Below are 20,756 nucleotides of genomic sequence, written 5' to 3'. Positions count from 1 at the left end.
TGTGCCTGACCTCTCCTAGCTGTGTGATATGATTCATTAATGCCTTTGATCTTCAACAGCCTCCCTGGAAAATGAGGATAGAAACTCCTGCAACTCTGTGTTCTGGGGTGTTATGAAGCTTAGTCAAGTTAATATATGGATAAGTATTTTGTAAGCACCATATAAAATCAGTTCTTATTTTTCTTAAGGTAGTTTTGCATAGGATAAATCCAAGCTCTTTAGTCTGATCTGCATAATCTAACCCTAAACTACTTTTCTAGCTTTGTTTCTTATTTCCATACACAAACCATACATCGATGATTTCTTTTAAATTTTTTTCCCCCTTCTCTGACCACTCTGTTATCTGTCCTCTGAACTCCGATAACAGTTGTCCGTAGTGTTAGCATTTATCATTTCCATTTATTGGATTTTTTTTAAACTATTTCAAAACTTGTAAGATTCTCTTTTCTGTAAGAGAGGAATAGTAATTGCTAGAACTTGATATTTATTAACTTACCTAAATCAAGATGTTAAGTGGAATTGTCATGCATTTATTAATCAAAGTAATTCAATTATGTCTATGAACAAAATAAAAATGTTGCCTTTAATGATATGAATCAAATTTTAATGTGCATTTGGTAATTTGGACTTTTTCTTTCAGTTAACCCAGTATCCACACCAGGAGCAGTTCTCACACCAGCTATTTCTCCAGGCTTAATAGCTGACCTGGAGGGTTTAAACTTGTCAGCTTCTTCCCCTGTCATCAATGTAAGTAATTTTAAAAATACTTCAATTTGAAAATGATTTTTAAGCCTCCACATATACTGTTGCTTTCCTAATTAAAAGGAAAATAATTAAGATTGAAAAGTAGTTTTTTAATATAGCCCCACATTGTGATTTTATAAAAATTCTTGGATATATTCAAATCTTATCCATTTTTAATTCAAATGAGATAATGTATGTAAAGTGTTTCGTCAAGAAATGTTTTTCAATTATCAAGCATTTTCCCCTTTTCTCCTTCCTTTTCCCAAAGAAAGAAAAACCACAGCTTTTTACCAAATTAGCATAGTTAAAGAAAATTTCTCAAATTGGCAATGTCCAAAAATGTCTGTCTTTTTCTATGTATTAATGCTTACCAGTTTGTCAGGTGGTAGGTATTATTCTTCATCATCAGTCCTCTGAAATTGTGATTAATCATTGAATTGACTACAGTTCTTAAGTTCTTCCAAATTATTTACTCGCACAATGTTGATAATAGAGTTTACATGCAGTTATTCCCAAATTTCTCTAAATCCCTTTATTATTTCAGTTTCACTTAATCTTATTTCTTATAACACATTACTATTGCATTCACATACCATAATTTGTTTATTCATTCCCCAGTTTTTTTTTACAAGAAAAGCTGCTAAAATTATCTTGTACATATGGAAGCTTTTTCCTCTTTCTTTCATTTCCATGGGATTTATAGACTTAGTATTAGAATCACTGGGTTAATAACCATGCACAACTGAGTAATTCTGATGATGATGATGTAGTTCCAAGTTTCTTTCTAGAGTGAAACTTATCAGTTCACAACTCCATCAGCACCACCTATGCCTGTTTTTCCATAATCATTTTTCTTTATTGTCAGTTTTGCCCCCAGATTTGATATGTAAAAGGAAATACCTCTAATGGGAAGGATTGTAAGGTAAAGGTAGCTGATTAAATTGGGAAGAAAATTTGGATTTACTAAATACTCATATTCTTTGGGTTTTCAGTTATTCAGGATGATCAGAACAAAGGAATCACTTAACTTCCCTGGTCTTTACCATTGAGAAGTAGCATTAGCCTGTTGCACCAAGATGTGTGGAAAAATAACTAATATTTTGGGGGCATTTTAAAAGTACAAATTGCTCAGTAAATGTTAACTATTGCTCTTATGTATAGAATGTCAAGTAGAAAAACGGAAGTGAAGGATATTCACAATTCCACTGATCTACTTCTCCATATCAAATCTGTGAAATGTTTATATCTATAGCTACCACCTTTCTTTGGAGGAATTAAAGTTTTTGCATAAATAAATCCGTTATAGTAAAGATTAGAGAGGGAAAATACAAATCATTAAATTCATAAATCTAGGGCTTGTACTTATTCATCTCTACTATCTAAAATCTTGTCTGTTATATAATTTTAGATGTCCTATCTCTATATTTAAGATTCAAAAAAAAATCAGAGGACAAAATTAATTCACTCCTCAAAACTTTATTTTAGTTCAACCAATAACAAGCATTACAAGAAAAAAACTAGAGAATTAATAAATCAATCTTCTTGGGAGTGGAGCCAAGATGGCAGCATGATGGCAGCATTTCCCAGAAATTCCTTCCCACTACGACTCCAAAAGCCATCAAATTATGACTCTAGCCAAAATTTAGAGGGGCAGAACCCACAGAAATACTGAGTGATACATTTTCCCAGTCCAAGATAACTTAGAAGTTCCGGGGGAAAGCTATGTTTCACCAGGACCAGGGGTTGGGAAAAAAGCCCCAGCCGCAGCTTAGCACAACTCAGCCCAGCCCTGGGCTGGGATCAACTGGGAACAACTTGAAGGGGAGGTGAGAGAACTCCGCTGCACTAGAATGCGTGTGTAATGAGAAACACCAGCCTCAGAGCAGCCCTGCAGTGAGAACCTGCAGCAGGAATCTGGGGCCAGCCTGCACCTCCAGAGCACAGCCCACAGATAGTAAGGGGGTCAAGGGAGATTGTAGAAAATCTCTCTGCTCTTCCTGGGGCAGGACTCTGCTGTTTGCCCACATTCAGATCCAGGTTGTCGTTTGGCCTTCCATACTAAGATAACAGGGACCCTCCTCGCAGCTCTAGGGCAGAGGGGAGTGCCTGTGGTCATCTACATATCAAAGCACAGGCAAGAGAACATAAGACCTTAGAGGAATAAAGTTCCTAGTGGGGTGTCCCAAAAAACCCCCCAAAGTGGGTATCCCAATAATACTCAAAAGCTCAGGACCAGGCACAGGCTGGAGAAATGAGTAAACAGAAAAAAAGAGGAACACCATTGGGAAATTCTTTGTCTATGATCCCAAAAAGGATCAAAATACTCAATCTGAAGATGAGGAAGTAAAAGCTCCTGCATCTAAAGACTCCCAAGAAAAATGGAAGTTGGGCTCAGGCTATGACAGAGCTCAAAAAAGATTTTGAAAATCAAGTAAGGGAGAGATAGAAGAAAAATTGGGAAAAGAAATGAGAGGAGATGGAAGATTATAGCAGAAAATAATCAGATATAATGGATTTTCTTTTTTTACTTCTTGCAAGGGGCTGGGATTGGGTGACCTGTCTGGGACCATGGGGCCAGATGGTTGCTGGGTCTCAGGGGTGGTATAAGGGCATGGGACCTCTTGGCCCCAGGGCCAGTGATCAGTCTGCTGTACCACTCAGCTACCCTACAGCACATTTTAGAACAGGGACACAGTGAAAGGAGAGAGAAAATGTAATATATAGTATTGGGGAAGAATGGATGGAGGGAATTACAATCTACAACAGCAACAGTGTAAAAATATGGAAGTAACTTTTATGATGGACTTATCATAAAGGATGTGATCCACCTGAGACAGAGCTGATGGTAGCAGAACCCAGACTGAAACACATTTTTTTTTCTCTTTACTTTATTTCTCATGAGGGTCTATAGGTTTTTGGGGTGGGGGGGTATTATGTTTACTCTTAAACAAGAATGTTTTAATGTTATATTAAAAAAAACATCACTTGCATAAAAATATTCATAGCAGCTCTGTTCATGGTGGCAAAGAATTGGAAATTAAGTAAATGCCCTTCAATTGGGGCATGGCTTAAAAAAAATGTGGTATATGTATGTGATGAACTATTGTTCTATTAGCAGCCAGGAGGGATGGGAATTAGGGAAGCCTGGAAAGATTTGCATGGACTGATGCAGAGCAAGATGAGCAGAACCAGAGGAACATTGTGCACCCTAGCAGCAACATGGGGTGATGACCAACCTTGATGGACTTGGCACATTCCATTAGTGCAACAATCAGGCACAATACTTTATTTTTCTTCATTAAGGATATGATTTCTCTCTCATTACATTCAACTTGGATCAATGTATACCATGGAAATAATGTAAAGACTAACAGACTGCCTTCTGTGAGGGGTGGGGGGGAGGGAAACAGATTAGGGGAAAAATTGTAAAAATTTCAAAATAAAAAAATACTAATTTTGTTAAAAATTAAATCTTTTCAATGTTATATTTGTATTATAACATCAGCAAGAAAGGATACTTTGCATTTTTATTATACTTTTAAATGTATATTTCAGTTATTTTACTTGAGTAAGAAACTGAATATCCCTAAAATTTTTTCTTTTGCCTTTTCACAACCCAAGCCTTCCATCTTCCTCTTTCTCTTCCTTTTCCAGATATCTTTTTAAAATGTAGTCTTGGGGTGGCTAGGTGGCACAGTGGATAGAGCACCAGCCCTGGAGTCAGGAGTACCTGAGTTCAAATCTGGCCTCAGACACTTAATTACCTAGCTGTGTGGCCTTGGGCAAGCTACTTAACCCCATTGCCTTACAAAAAAACCTTAAAAAAAATGTACTCTTGTCTACATCCTGCCTCTTCCTTCTCACCTACTTTCTTCTTAATCTCTTGTAATTATTTGTATTCTTACTCAAAACTCTGCTTAAAGTTTAGCCTTTGATCATTTATATCCATCTGTCTACCCAAACCAGTGGCAGTTCTTCAGTCTTTTTTGTCAGTTTTGTGTTCTAGTTTTTTGTACTGTAAGCTACTTTCAAATACACAAGGTTTATTAACTGAAGCACTTTCTAGGCTTATTTCCCCTTCTTGTTTGTGATAATTACTTTGTATCACTTTAAGTTCTAAATTCTAAAGGAAATGGTGAAACACTATGATAATATTAATACTTTTACCCTTTTCTTAATTCATCAGGAACAGTAGCTTATTTAAGTAATTGAACTTGAAATTATTTTAATTATCTTCTATAGCATCTCATCTTTATATTCTTTTTCTTATTTGGAATTTATTTTAATTTTTACTCTAAAAATTTTATGGTCTGACTATGAATATACAACTGATTCAGAAATGACTCTTACTGATAGTCATTTTCTGTCCAAATAAATTCTATTTCTTTTTTATGTATATTTGTTACTTGCTATGTCCAGCATCTTCTAACTTTTTGAAGCAAGTTTTAACAGTAAATAAGCCTGAAGCTTCTTTGTATTCTACAAACTCTAGCCTATTTTATTTCTGGTTTCTAAGCCATATTTTCTTTTTTTGATATTACTTTATTTTTTCCAATTATATGCAAAGATAGTTTGCACCATTCATCTTTTTGTAAGGTTTTGAGTTCCACATTTTTCTTCTTTCTTCCCTTCCCTCCCCTTCCTCCTCTTGACAGTCAGTAATTTCATGTGCAATTGCCTTTAACATATTTAACATATTAGTCATGTTAATGAAAGAAGAATCAGAACTAAAGAGGAAAAAATCCATGAAAAAATAATCTAAAACATATTTTTAAAAATGAAAATAGTTTGTTTTGCTCTGCAATCAGACTCCACAGTTTTTTCCTCAGGATATGGATAGGAATTTCCATCATGAATCTTTTAGATTTTTCTTGATTACTGAACTGATGAGATCATCTAAGAACATCATAACTGATCATCACATAGGGTTGTTGTTAACGTATAGATAGATAGATAGATAGATAGAGTCTTCTAAACCATATTTTCTAAAATTTTTCATTGATCTTCCCTATGATTACTTCTTACCCCAGTCCTCAACTATTTAAATTCAGTTTAATAGATCTTAATGAGTTTTTTTTTAATTTATTGGTATCTTTATGGTTTTTGCATAACAATAAATTTCTGATATATCCTTCTCTGACAAGCAGGAACCTTGAAAATCATTAGTCTTTATAATTTAAAAAACAAAAATGAACCAGAAAAGCCCTATCAAGCTATACCAAAGAATATATAATAACAAGGTCCATTTTTGGCCAAATTCAAGATGCATAATTCTCACTTTTCCATACCTAGAGGAGAGCAGGATTGCATTATCTCTTATTGAGTTCTCTGTAGAATTTCCTTATCTTTTTCTTCTGAAAGCAGCGTTGGCATATAAAGTGCTTTTCTTTTCTGTTTGTGGTGATCTCTTTGCTTATGTTTATCATGAGTATTTCAATGAGAAATGACCCAAGTTTCTCATCGTTATTTTTTTTTGTTGCTTTTAAATAAAAAATGAAACTATCTAGTTCTCCAAGAACTTGTGAACTAATTTAGCTGCAACTCTCATGTCTTCTAGTTGCATTTATAGTACAAATGTCACTCCTACAATTCTGCTCTTCCAATGGAATGCTTGTTTATGTTATTAAAACAAAATTCTTTGTAATAACAAAAACATTTTCAAGCCAATTATTTCACAGAATCAATATTTTCATAAAAAATTGGTGATAACATTCATTGAATTGAAAGTAAGACATTCTTCAGTGAACCCAAATTTAAATGAATAATAGAACATTGACTTAACCGATTCTTAAGTATATATCCATATTTAATACTTATCTCTGTCTAAACTTTGCCCTAAGAACTATAAGCATGGTTTTGATATAATCCATCTGGAGAGTTCTCAGTATTGATTCATTCTAACAGTGCAGATCAGCTGCTCATGTATAACTATGGTCTTAGAGAATTTCCTGGAGAAGTTAAGGGGCTTACTGATGATATTACACACTATAGGTTCCTGAGGCAGAACTTAAAAGAATTTGTCTTCTTGCCTCTGACTTACCTTCTAGATATTTACGTGTGTGTGTGTGTGTGTTTTCTCCCCTATTATTTGATTATCTCAACCGCTTCTCTCTGGCCAGAAGAAAAAATGATGATGGCTATTTTTGTTTCTGCAGTATTCACCCCTTTACAGTGTTATTTGGTGGTGGAATTAAGCAGCATGTTGATATTTGTAGAAAAAACAGTTGCACCAACTTGAATAAACTGGAATCAAGTGATATTAGATTGTCCATAGCTTAGTTCTCTTCACGGTAGGTAGTTTGAAATTTCCCTTAGAAAAATGCTTTAAAACTTGGCAGTGTAACCAGAAAATTTCCAAGAAACCTTTCAACTGATATAACCAGATCTCAGTAGTTAAAAAGGCATAAGAGAAACAGTCTCAAGGATATAACTGAATTTAAACTGACAGAGGAAAGTTTTATATGTATAAACTAATAGCCAACAATTGAAAGGATTCCTTTATGTAACTTAGAGTTTCTATTAAAAACATAGAAAAATAGTAGGCATATAATTTCTACTATTCTCTGAAAGAGTGACAATTAGTTAAGGTGCTTTTCCCTTTCATTAAGGATAAGGCTTTGACCTTATTGGTATAAGAGAAATCTAATGATAGAGAAGTCTGCCAGTTTAGCTGGGGCAATAAGATAATAAAGGAATTGCACCAGCAACTATAATACCTTTTTTTTTTATTTTTTTTCAAGGCAAATGGGGTTAAGTGGCTTGTCCAAGGCCACACAGGTAATTATTAAGGGTCTGAGGCTGGATTTGAACTAGGTACTCTTGACTCTAGGGCTGTTGCTCTATCCATTGTGTCACCTAGCTGCCCCCCAGTTGTCTTAAAGAAAAAGATATACACCACTGAAGCAGAATTGAATGCTCCCAATATGAAATTTTCCCCCTATTATAATAGTGGGGTGTTTGTTTTTGTTTTTTTTCCCTCAACCCATTTATTCACTCATTCATTCATTCATTTTGGGTCTAAGTCAGCCATTTCATTATTGGGAAACTTAGTAGGCAAATTCTCTCTACCAATTCAGGTCAGAAATTTATCTGTAACATACTTGCTAAGGTTACCTGGTGATGTTAGAATGTTAGCTTTTTGAACATGGTCAGCTGGCTGTGATTTTTCTTGAACTCAGATCCTCCTGCCTTAGCAACCAATTTTCTATCACATTAGAAATAGATAAATGTCGAGTAGTAGCTTTGGTACTTGAATATTTGTATGTCTTTCGGAGTTTTTCAGTGTACTTTTTGCATCTTATATCTGATTACTTAAGGCATTTTCTAACAATCAAAGGCATATTTGCATTTCTCTAAATAAAATATCTCAAACTTTTTAATAGTAAAAAAGAAAAAAAATATTTCAGCCTGCTCGTTTGTCATGTGTGGGCCATAATTTTTCACTTTTCTTTACGTTAACTGTTACTGACATATCTCATAGTGGTCTTCCCTCTTTCTTGCTTTGTGCAGTTACTCCTCTTGTAGCTGTCAAAGCCTCAGTCATCTTCTAGATTTTCAGTCAGAATAGATGGTCACTTTATAGATCATCTGATAGATATTCACTAAATATTGTAGTTTCATCTGTGAGAACAGATAACATTGCTTTGGTAAAGTTCATTTCCTGACATAAAGAGAAGACTGGCATGAACTTTTTTCATTATAGTATTTATAAAAATTTTACCAAGCTATTTCTTAAGTGCTTAGGCTCAAGATTTCAGAGTTGGGGATGGGAGAAATTATAGAATAAAATTAAAAATAATTTTGTCATGATAAATTTGGAAAAAATCCTTTATTTGTTCTGATGAAAATGTCAGTAGTCATGGAAGTGTGGTAAAAATAATGAAAAATCACTGGCCTGGGTCTGCTTAAATTGAAAACATTTTTTAATTAAAGTTTGACAGCATTTTGTGTCTCCTTTGCCTAGCCACGTCCCATTTTAGTATTTGATTCAGTTCTCTTCTAAGTATGAGTTGCTTTAATTTTTAAATTAAACTTTAAAATATGGCATCGTTTCATTCCCACACTGCATCATTTGTGTCTAAGTTAAAATAAACCATCATCATCTTTTCCCTTTATTAGATTATCAGAAGGTACTAAACTTGCTCTGTTTGTGCTTTTTAAAGTTTTATTAATTTTCCGACACAAGGATTTTGTTGAGCAGTTATTTGAATTGGTTTCAAGAAAATCTGTGTAGGTCAAGCACCTCTTCAACAAATACTGTTATAATGAGAAATGTTCTGGAATAAGAACCATATAAAGCATTGCTCATAAGCTGGTTCTCAGCTGGTTACCTTTTGAGTTGGGGCCCAATGCCTTTGCCTAACATTTAGCACTCCTCAAAGGTCAAGCCCAGATTCAGATGGACCCTCCTGCCTCAAACTCTTAACAGAGTTTCCTAGCTCAGCACGGTTTCTCCTTCCCTTGAAATCACTTAGTACCTAATAGCTTTTCTGCATTGTTGTTATTGTTCAGTCGTGTCCAACTTTTAGTGACTCTGACTGCCCATGATACTGGAGTGGTTGGACATTTTCTTCTTCAATAAGATTTAAGAATTTTAAGTGACTTGCCCAGGGTTACATAGCTAGTAAATTGCTGAGGTCAGAGTTGGACTCAGATCCCCTGACTATAGGAACAACTCTCTTTCCACTGGGCCTCTCCCTCGCCTTGTCTGGTTTTCTGGTTTTATCCTTGTTTTCTCCCTAGATTTTAAGATCCTGAGATTCCATATATTAACAGGCTAACGGTAAAAGAGACCTCAAAACTCATTATCTCATATAACAAAGACTTGTAAATTCTACAGATAGAGCAAGTGTTATTATTTTGCATACAGGCATACCTCGCTGACTCCAACTCCAGACCTCTCCCCACTGTGCCAAAGAGCACAACCAACCAGGATTCAGATCTGTCTTAGTCATTTTTATGTTCTCAATCATGCTTACTTCTTTTAGGACCTTAATGGGCTGCTTTTTTTGTTTTTGTTAAACAAATTGAATGGAATGAAGTAATTATCTTTAGTGAGTAATCATGCATCAAATGATTTATTCAGTTTATTTCATTTAAAACAAGGAAATAATGAAATTCTAGGCATATACCAAAATGATTCTCTTCTTCCTTCAAATATTTTGGAAGAGGGCACATTGTACATTTTTAAAGACTGCTGGATTTGGAGTGATAGGACTTGATTTCAGATCCCAGGTTTATCCTTTATTGTCTGTGTGTGTGTGTGTGTGTGTGTGTGTGTGTGTGTACATAAGTTAGTTAACTTTCATTGGATTCCCTTATTTGCAATATAAATAAAGCATTTGAACTAAATGTGTTTTAATGTCCTTTACATGTCTAAATTCTGTGATCCTGTTAGATGAATTATGCATGTTCTTTTTCCATACTGATCAGTAGGGTAGCTGTTTTACACCAAGAATAAGTTTTCTCACAATATGTTATAATGAAAAATAAAATAAGATTGAAATAAAAATTCTATCATGGATTATATAATAGCAAGATTTGACCAATGTTAAGCTGAAGTGTGCACAAAGAATTCTCCTACTCTTTTCATATCCAAAGTTAATTGAATTTATATGAATAACAACTCTCTGGCTTTTTACAGTCATCCTGTATTAGGATAAAACTTGTTGCTTCTATTGGATTAAAATACATTAGAATGCATTTCTTTTTAACCTTCAAAGTATCTTTTCTTAGTTATGTAATGAATATCAAAACAGGTTAATTTTTGAAACCCTTTTAATCTATTAGAAATCACTACCAGGGGTAGCTAGGTGGCGTAGTGGATAAAGCACCGGCCCTGGAGTCAGAAGTACCTGGGTTCAAATCCGGTCTCAGACACTTAATAATTACCTAGCTGTGTGGCCTTGGGCAAGCCACTTAACCCTGTTTGCCTTGCAAAAACCTAAAAAAAAAATCACCACCAAATCTTTGGCCTTATGGAACCATTCTTAGAAAATGAATAAACTATTTGAGTTCACAGTACTTTGTACATGGTAGGTACTTAATGAATTTACCTTGAATTCAATTGTTGATTTGTAAAAGACAAAATAAGAAAGGAAAAAAGGATCATGAAGTTTAAGCATACTCTTTTTTTCCCCTTTCAATGTAAGAAAAAATGAATTTAACTGTAGGGCACACACTGAACTAACACTAAGAATTTAATTTATTATCAAAGAAACGAGAGCATAGAGTAAAAATAGATAAGTACAGTATATGACCCTAATAGCAAAGAAATGTAGCAGCTACTTATCTTAGGATATGTCAGAGAGCCTATTATTCAAATCATAGCACTGTAATTACAGACAGCTTTTATAAATCCTATCAGTAAAGCTTATTTCTCTATACTTGTAGCTGCCTTGGATTACTGAATATATAAATGCCTCTCCCAAATCTTTAGGAATTTTTGAAGATCTCATTAACTTTAAATCCAAAAAAGCAAAGAAACTTTAGACAACTTCTATCCTTAAAGCAGAGACATACCCTAAATTCTGAAATTCATAATTTTACATTTTCCAAGAGCACTTTATAGAAAACTGTAGAAAGTTTAAATTTTAACTCTATTTTATAAACTGAAGCTAGTTTATAGCTGATGGAATGGCAACCTTAATTTCCCAGATTTGTTTTCATATATTTATGTCCCTTGTATTGACTAAATAACAATGTATTATAAGCATTTATGAAAAATAAATAATGATTGACAAATATTTTGTTAAAATTGTCTTTATTGATGAGTAAAATAGTACATGCTAAAATCTGCTTTCAGATGATTTTTTTTAATATTTAGAAGGAAGAGTTACTACATACCTTAATCCAAAGTGTCTCATCTTTTTGTTCTTCAACTTCATTCCTATGGATCTCTCCTCGAATGTCAGTTTAAGTAATCTGTTGATAATATATTAGTTTATTATGCCCTTCGGAGATCTAGAAGTTATTCTTGTCCAGCATATACTCAGAAAATATGTATGAACCTTCCCTTTATACACATCTTAATTTTATTATGTTAATCTATAGTAGTTTTAAGAAAATCAAAGGAATTATTGCTTTAAATTATTTGACTAAATGAATTTTTACAACCTGTAATGTATATCTTACATCTTATTTTAAGTTATTCCTATACAGCTTTGATAAACATAATGAAAATCATATTTTTTAAATTTTATTTTGCTGTCAATAAAGCTTATCTTCTAAAAATTTAAATCACATCTTTCTAAAGTAACATTTACCTCCTCACATCTTTAGCAGCTATCAGACATGACATGGGACATATTCATTGACCCTAAAAATTTTCATCAGAATCATGCACTGAAAGAGGGCAGCCCCAGCCAGACAAGAGGCTCATTTCAATTTTAACGGCTGTAATTAAAGGTTAATTCACTGAGTCAGGATTAACGAGGAAAGTACAAATGATAGGCAAGCAGCTGCCTTTATAATACAGGATTAGAACAATGCAATTACAATAAGAATTAGAAAAAATCAACTCCTAAAAAGGTTCTATAATGAACAAACTACATTTCTCTGAATTTAATACCTAAACATAAAGGTATAGGATGATCCTTTAAAAAAAAATAATGGTTGATTACTATTATGGCACAGAGTATATCATGTCAAATGTAATAATGATTGTTGATACTAGATATTTTGTTCTGCATATTATAGGAGTAGAATTTGAGATTCTTTTGAAATGCAAAAGCTTTTCACAGTTCATGTTTAATGTTTTAAATACTCTGCTATCATTGTATGAATCATAATTCACCTTTTTCATACTACCTTTTCCTGTTTACGTATTTTAGTATAATGTTCTTAAATCAGAATAGCCCTAAGCAGTGTTCTGCTCCCTGAAATGGACTAAGTTGACACATTATGTGAGAAGTGTATTATTTTTCAAAATGCTATCATGGAATTAATTTTATAATTATTTTAAGTATAACTTTAGCTTTGGTATAATCTTCATTCTACTTAGAATACACTATATTACTTTTAAATGAAGTATCCTTTAATCTGAGCTCCTGAGTACTAACTTTTGATAATTAACATTGCTGGAAAACTGACTATTTTTTACTCCAGTTTTCTATTATGATTTGCTAGTTTTTCATGGTGACTGATTGAAGGCATTTAAACTTCTTTTTAAATTAGCTAGTTGAAGTTGTCAGATATTTATTAACTGTCTAAGATTTTACAAAGAAGTTGTAAGCATTTATGCTTATAGATGCAAAGAAAATAATTGTCCATCATAAAGGCAGACTGTGGAAAATTGTATCTTGAAAACTGAGATTCTACAAAAGGAGTTTGCATTTTGTCAATTGTTCTTGATCTGATTTTGGGTAATAAACCTGTGTGCCGGAGTAAATCTTGAGTATTGATGCTCAGAAGCTAATAATCCAGTATTATCATTCTTGGAAAAATATATGGTTCTATTTGAAGATTATGTAGCCTGTGATATGCAAAATCCTACACAGCTGTACCGTTATTACTGTCGAAATGAGTTGTGAGCATAATATAGATTTGCTTGATAAGATTTTTTCAAAAACTTTTTTGCTGAACTGACAGACACATGCTAAAATCGTTTTGTACACACACACACACACACACACAATCACACATCGTTAGCAGAAGAAGAAAACCTTGTAGTTTTCTACTGGTATTTAGATTAACCCAAGCATTGTGTTTGAGGAAAAATGCTAGGACAGCATGCTGTTTTGAAAAATATTTTGACATTAAGAGCTCCAAGAAATAGTATTTAAGCCCCTTTTGGTGTGGGCAGTTGATAACTTTTCATTCATAATTAGCTCATAGAGAACCGAGAGACATTTCAGGGAAATTGAACTGTCAGTGGGTAGAAACAAGCATTTGACCTCATCACATTGAGTGGGGCCCATCATAATTTGTTCATTTGGTGCCCATCAGCCCAGCCTCATCTCTCATACGGCACCTTGCTGACCTTCCCTCTCCAATTCCGCTCAGTTCAGCTTTAATTATGACTCTGCAGACCCGAAGAAATATTGCAGCTTGCTCTCAAAAACCCTGAACTGCCACTCACCAAAAGATTGGTTTTTAACAGGTAATAAATGCCCAGAGGAAATGGCGCTGTGTCCCCCACACAGAGCCCCGGAGCTTCTTTTGAGGGGCAGTTGCCTCTTAAGTGTTGTCACTATTGCGTAGTGAAATTTTTATTTTTCATCCATAGTAGACTTATGAGTAAATTCAGTGCTATAGGGAAATTACTGAAGTTCTTTAATTTAAGTGAACTTTTATATCATATTCTCTCCCCCAAAAATGGTCAGTGACTCTTAATTAGCTAATGACTTCACTAAAGTAACAAACATTGACAATTGAGAAACAAATGTAACAACATTACAGAAGGATTTCAACCCACTGTGAGCATGCTTCTTGACTATTAATTTTTGAAAAGAAAAAAAGTTTAAAACTACTATTGACTATTTCCCTGAGGGAGACTGGAAGATAATAATTTCTTCTCCAGCAATGAAATTAATTGTGCTTCTTGAATCACCCAGCTGGGAAATCCTGCTGAGAAAACAATCAGATTCTTTACTAACAACAGTAGTAAAACCTGAAGTGAGCCTGTAGTTTACCTGTCTCAGGAGGGTATTCTGAAAAGCAACTCGACAGAAGTCAGAGAAAATGTGAGAGGTAAATATAAGACTTGGAAATTTGTGAAATTTCTTTAGTTTTTGAATTAAACCCCTAAAGGTTCCAGTGCAAATAAAAATATTGAAAACTCTAGTCCTATACTGTGTGTATCCTTGTAGTGAATGTTAAACTGTCAGCAGGATTTTCAGGTCATTTGACAAAAAGGATACAGGTGCAGTAGCTAGCAGTGAAGGTGACTGCTGGTTTCATCAATCACTTTGCCTTTCTTTAAGTTGATACATAATGGACCCCTTCAATCAGCTTCCTTGTTCTTTGTCACTTGTTTAGGAAGAAGAAAAAAAGAGAAGGGTGGAAAGGCTGGACTCCAAAGTCAAGGTTACAAAATGAATTGTTAGTTATTTACTCTGGTTACAAAGGATAAGTCAGGGTGCAAGGGGGCTCTTCATAAAATGGTGAGTTTGTCAATGGGTGATAATAGGCAGTTTGAAGCTTCATACAGACCCTGAGCAGTGACAGGGCTTGTCACAGTGGTGACTTTACACAAGAATTCGAAATTAAGACATTGCTTGGTGACAGAGACATGACACATGCCAGAAAATGTGTTAATAAATGTTCACTTTATTTCCAGGGGGTCATACCAAATGATGTTCCCATGACAAAGTTTGTTTAACCATAAGAAGAAAGTTGTACTGTGAATAGAGAATATGTGTATCTCAGTATATAATATTTAATGTTTGTATTTCTGCACAGACTACTCATATCTATACCATTGTTTAAACTTATTGTTTGAATTTCCCTATTTATAAGTTGAATTTTTCTTAGTTGACTTAGTAGCTGGGGAAAAGAGCAGAGATCTTCTGAGATCTTATGGAATCTTCTCTCATAATATCTTTCTGACCAGAAGAACTACCAATATTGAGTATCCAACTTTTTTCTTTTAACGAGTTCTCTCAGGGAAAGTCATTCCTTTTATTGTATAAAGAAGACATGCTAGCACTTAGAAAAGATTGGACATTTTTGACAGAGGATTTTTTTGAAAAAAGAGGTGCTGAGAGCTGTAATTTTTATCTTATTATATTGGGTCCTGACACAAAATGTGGCCTTAGGCTTGTCATTTTGTTTTTCAGGATTCATTTTGTTTTTCAGGATTATATTTTACCCATAATGTTGTACTTAATACATCTAGATTCATTGAGATTTTCAATTAAAAGAGATCTAAGCAGACTCTTCATTCAGCTCTAGAAATTAGCTATTAGAAAACATTGATAGTTGGATTAAAAAGTCTGTATTCTTTCTGTTCTTTAAAAGCCAGTTAAAGTTAAATAACTAGTTGTCGGTCACTGTCTGCTGCATTCCTTGTAAACTTGGAAAATATGGATAGAGGTCAGTTAACTTCAAGTTTTCTGGTAAAGAACTTGCTAAACTTAATTTGCCAATAGGATTTGGAGTCAAACAACTTGTCCTCCAGTCCCTGTTTCTTATTCCCTCTGTTACTTTGGATAGGGCACTTGACCTCTAAGGCCTCAGTTCCCTCATCTATGGAGTAGGAGGAGGTGGCATTGATCTAAATGATTGCTAAAGTCTCTTCCTTCTGAATTTGATTCTATGATTTATACATGCAGTTCAAGTTAAATTTAAAGAAACAACAACAAAAAATTATTTTTAATGGTATGGCTTCCAACAAATGTCATAACTCTGTTTCCACCATTGTCAACATGGATTAACTTTTTTTCCTTATCTGTTTATGGGTATTATTGGCCCTATATTTTTTTATTTAAAGATTTTATTTATTTTGAGTTTTACAATTTTTCCCCTTATCTTGCTTCCCACCCCCCAACAGAAGGCAATTTGCAGTCTTTACATTGTTTCCATGGTATACATTGATCCAAATTGAATGTGATGAGAGAGAAATCATAACCTTAAGGAAGAAACATTAAAAGAAAAACATCTCTTACAAGATAGCAAGATCAGACAATAAGATATCAGGTTTTTTTTCCTAAATTTAAGGTAATAGTCCTTGGTCTTTGTTCAAACTCCATGGTTCTTTCTCTGGATACAGATGGTATTCTTCATTGCAGACAGCCCCAAATTGTCCCTGATTGTTGCACTGATGGAATGAGTGAGTCCATCAAGGTTGATCATCACTCCCATGTTGCTGTTAGGGTGTACAGTGTTTTTCTGGTATTGCTCATCTCACTCAGCATCAGTTGATGCAAATCCTTCCAGGCTTCCCTGTATTCCCATGCCTCCTGGTTTCTAGTAGAACAATAGTGTTCCATGACATACATATACCACAGTTTGCTAAGCCATTCCCCAATTGAAGGACATTTACTTGATTTCCAATTCTTTGCCACCTCAAACAGGGCTTCTTTTAATATTTTTGTACAACTGATACTTTTACCCTTTTTTTACATCATCTCTTCAGGGTATAGACCCAGTAGTGACATTGTTAGATCAAAGGATATGCACGTTTTTGTTGCCCTTTAGGCGTAGTTCCAAATAGTTCTCCAGAAAGGTTGGATGAGTTCACAGCTCCACCAACAATATACTAGTGTCCCAGATTTCCTACAACCCCTCCAACAATGATCATTATCCTTTCTGGTCATATTGGCCAGTCTGAGAGGTGAGAGGTGGTATCTCAGTGAAGCTTTAATTTGCATTTCTCTAATAAATAATGACTTAGAACAGTTTTTTATATGACTGGATTGCTTTAATTTCATCTGTAAATTGCCTTTGCATATCCTTTGACCATTTTTCATTTGGAGAATTGGCCCTATATTTTAAATAGAGGCAAGCATTGTTTATGTATACTTTATTGTATAAGTGCCACCAACATTTTTGCACCAGGGTTATAATGAGGAAAATATATGTAAACTTGCCCCTGGGTCTTTACATTGTATAGAGTATTTAAGAACCTGGAGAAATTGAATTAAATTCAGCATGCGGTCTGTGAGACTGCTGTGTACAAGGTGATTTTAATTACTAGAATTGCAGTGAAACAAAATGATCATCTCTGCCTTTCTTGTCATTATTGTTTAATAGACAAATATGGGACAAAATAGAATGTGAGAAGGGTAAAGGAGAGATCCTAATAAAATGCTAGGAGAAAGTTTGAGGATGAAGGCAGTCAGCCAATGAAGATCTTCAAGCAGGAAAGTAGTATGAGAAGAATGGCATGTTACTTGAGGGGCAAATTAAAAAATAAATTGGATAGATGATAGATTGAAGGCAGGAGAGATAAATGGCTTGGGCTAAGATGATTTCAATGTAAATACAGAGGAAGGTACAGGTCCAGTAAAATTTTAGTAGAATCAGTAGGTCTTGATAACTGATGGGATCTTGCCAGGTGATGGAACATGAATGAGATGATTCAAAGATTTGAAACTTTGATACCTAGAAGAAGGATGACACCTTCAATATAAACAGGAAAAATTGGGAGGAATAGTGTTTTTTTAAGAGAAGATGTTAAGTTTTGAATAGAGAGAAGCACATAAATGGTTAGAAATACAGTATTAGAACTTAGATTTGCAATTATTTGAGGTTATAATTGAAATGGTGAAACTGGATAAGGTGAAATAGCTAAGGGAGAATGTGGAGAGAGAAAATAGACTGAAGGAAGTCATACTTTGTGGGTTTGGGGAGTGGGATCATAAGAAAAAAACAAAATAAGGACACAGTTACTTGAAAGCATTTTAAGTGCTTATGTAAGCAATATTAAATTTTGTCAAAGAAGTTATATTATTTATAATTCAACTTTATTTTATTTTCCAATTCCAAATTTTTGCAATTTCACCCCCCCCATCTACTGAGAGAGAAAAAGCAAGAAAAACATCATAGATATAGTCAAGCCAAACAGAGTTCCCTATATGCTTCAGTTTATACCCTGGAAGTAGATTTCATACTTTATCAAAAGTTCTCTGGAACTATGGTTGGTTCCATTATATTGATCGGGGTTTGTCTTTTATAGTGCTGTTATTGTAGAAATTATTCTCCTGGTTCTATTTCTCTTCATTTTGCATTGATATATACATATATTAGGTTTTTCTAAAACCATCCCCTTAATCATTTCTTGTAGCACAATAGCATTCCCACATATACATATAACATAACTTAGCCATTCCCCAAACTAATGAGTACTCTTCCAGTATTTAATTCTCCACTAACATGAAAAGAGCTGCTCTAAGTATTTTTGTACCTATGAATCCTTTTGCATTTTCTTGGAACTCTTTAGGTGTAGATTTAGTAGTGGTATTACTGGGTTACACATATACATAATTTAATAGATTTCAGACATAATTCTAAATTGCTCCCCAGAAAGGCTGGCCCAGTTCAAAACTCCACCAGCAATGCATTAATGTATCTGTTTTTCCATAGTCCTTCCAGCATTTGTCATATTCTTTTGTTAGTCAATTTTGCAAATCTGATAAGAAATTGAACTTCAGGTTTTTTGATTCTCTAACTTGTAGCAATTTATACTTTTTTTAAAAATATGACTATTGATAGTTTGGATTTCTTCCTCTGAAAACTGCACATTCATTTTCTTTGACCATATATCAGTTGAAAATTGTTAGTCTTATGAACTTGAGTCAGTTCCCTATAGATTTTAAAAATGAAAAACTTGCTTCAAAGATTTTTCCCAATTTCCCACTAAAAATTTTTTCTTTCTAATGATGGGGGGTGTTGTCTGTGGGGAAGTGAAAGGGAGTTACGGTCTGGGAAATGAAGACTATAATAATAATAGGGGAGTTCATTGACTTGCTCTTTCCAGAGACAATGACAATATTGATTTGACTTTTTATAGGTTATCATTTTCAGAGAAAAAAATTAGAAATCAGAAGGGGTTAAGTGACTTATCATATACCTAGTAAGTGTCTGAGACCTTTATGACTCCAAACCCAGAATTCTTTCCATTGTACCATAAATGTCAGATTTATATAAAATAATTTTACATATGGCTTAATAACTCTGATTAAGGGGGAAAATGACTTGGGCAAAGATGAAGAGATAATGAGTCTCAAGGAAAACAAGACTGAGTCACTTTATTCCTCCCAGACAAGACATTTGATGGGTCAACTAGGAGACTAGAGCAGCAGAAACATAAATCAGGTGAATAGTGGCTAAGATGTTTCAGACAGTTAGGACTAAGAGAGAGTAGTGTCAAAGAAGCTGAGAAGAGATAGTATTTTTCAGGGTGGTTGGTGGGGGAAGGGGGGATGATGGGAAAGGGTACTGTTCCACATTGCCAATAGTGCAGAGGTAGAGGAGATGAGGACTAAGAAAATCATTAGATTTAGAAGCTACGAGATTATTGGTACCCTGGGAGAGAAGGAATTTAGTAAACAGTGACAAAACAAATTACAGGTAGTTGAAGAGTTAGTAGATAGAGGAAGGAAATTTAGTCAATAAGTTTGATATGTAAACAGAAGATGATTTAGACCTGGATCTAGGCAAAAATGTGAAAATTATTCTTCAGCATCCTCCATATTGCTTTCTTAGACCATTCTCTAGCCATTTCCTCCCTAATCTGGTATGTTCTTAGGTTGTTCCTTTTTTCCTCTTCTACTCTTTTCTGTCACTCTCTTCCTGATCTGATGCTTGAAACTTATGTCTTATATTTGAATTCTTCAGGATTCAGTATTAAATTAGTGCTTTCATTCATGTGAGTATCCCCTTCCTTCATTACGGGGCCCCTACCTCATCTCATTATGTATAATATCATTGTATATGTTACTATTGTCAGTTACGTCACTCTGGATGAGACCGTTTGGTTTTTTTCTTGGTAAAGATGTTGGATCCAGATGAGGAAACTGAGACAACCGAGGTTAAGTGACTTGTCACACAGCTAGGAGGTGTCTGAGGCCAGAGTTGAACTCAGATCTTACTCTTGCTCTCTCTCCTGCACAATCCAACTGCCCTTATTTGACAAACTACTTTTACATGATCATATAATTCAAGAACTAATTTATACTAACAGGTATGAAGGAATCTTCAAAATGGCAGATACAGTTTTAATAACGTCTTCCTGAGATAACTCCTCATCTTTTGTATCTTATTAATTATAAAAATTTCATCATATCAAACAATAATAATGGTTTTGATTTAAGGCTAATGGGGAAGATATTTGGGTACTAGCAGATAACAAAATGGTATTATCACAAGAAGATAATGATAATAGCTGACATCTGCATAGCACTTCACATTGATTATCTCATTTGATCCACCTAACAACTCTACAAGTTAAGGATTACAGGTGATACCCTGTTTTGCAAATGTGGAAACAGAACTGCAGAGAAGATATAGGCACAAATTTAGAGCTAAAATGGTGACAGAGATCATATAAACTAATAAGTTTTCAGATGAGA

At 34.2% G+C, this 20,756-nt stretch overlaps 1 protein-coding gene across 6 annotated transcripts in view; it reads left to right on the top strand.

The window, feature by feature from the left end:
* Window positions 1–20,756, top strand: part of AP3B1 (adaptor related protein complex 3 subunit beta 1) — a 374,259-nt gene that overhangs the window by 294,289 nt on the left and 59,214 nt on the right. For all 6 annotated transcript variants that reach the window (XM_074204381.1, XM_074204379.1, XM_074204375.1 and 3 more), the window contains exon 22: window positions 641–747. In XM_074204381.1, the coding sequence (XP_074060482.1) occupies window positions 641–747 (107 nt within the window). The remainder of the gene's footprint in view (window positions 1–640; window positions 748–20,756) is intronic.

This window comes from Macrotis lagotis, chromosome X (genome assembly GCF_037893015.1).
Source record: "Macrotis lagotis isolate mMagLag1 chromosome X, bilby.v1.9.chrom.fasta, whole genome shotgun sequence".
In the NCBI taxonomy this organism is placed as follows: Eukaryota; Metazoa; Chordata; class Mammalia; order Peramelemorphia; family Peramelidae; genus Macrotis; species Macrotis lagotis.
The sequence above is the reverse complement of the archived record's forward strand: the minus strand, read 5'-3'. Positions and strand labels throughout refer to the sequence as shown.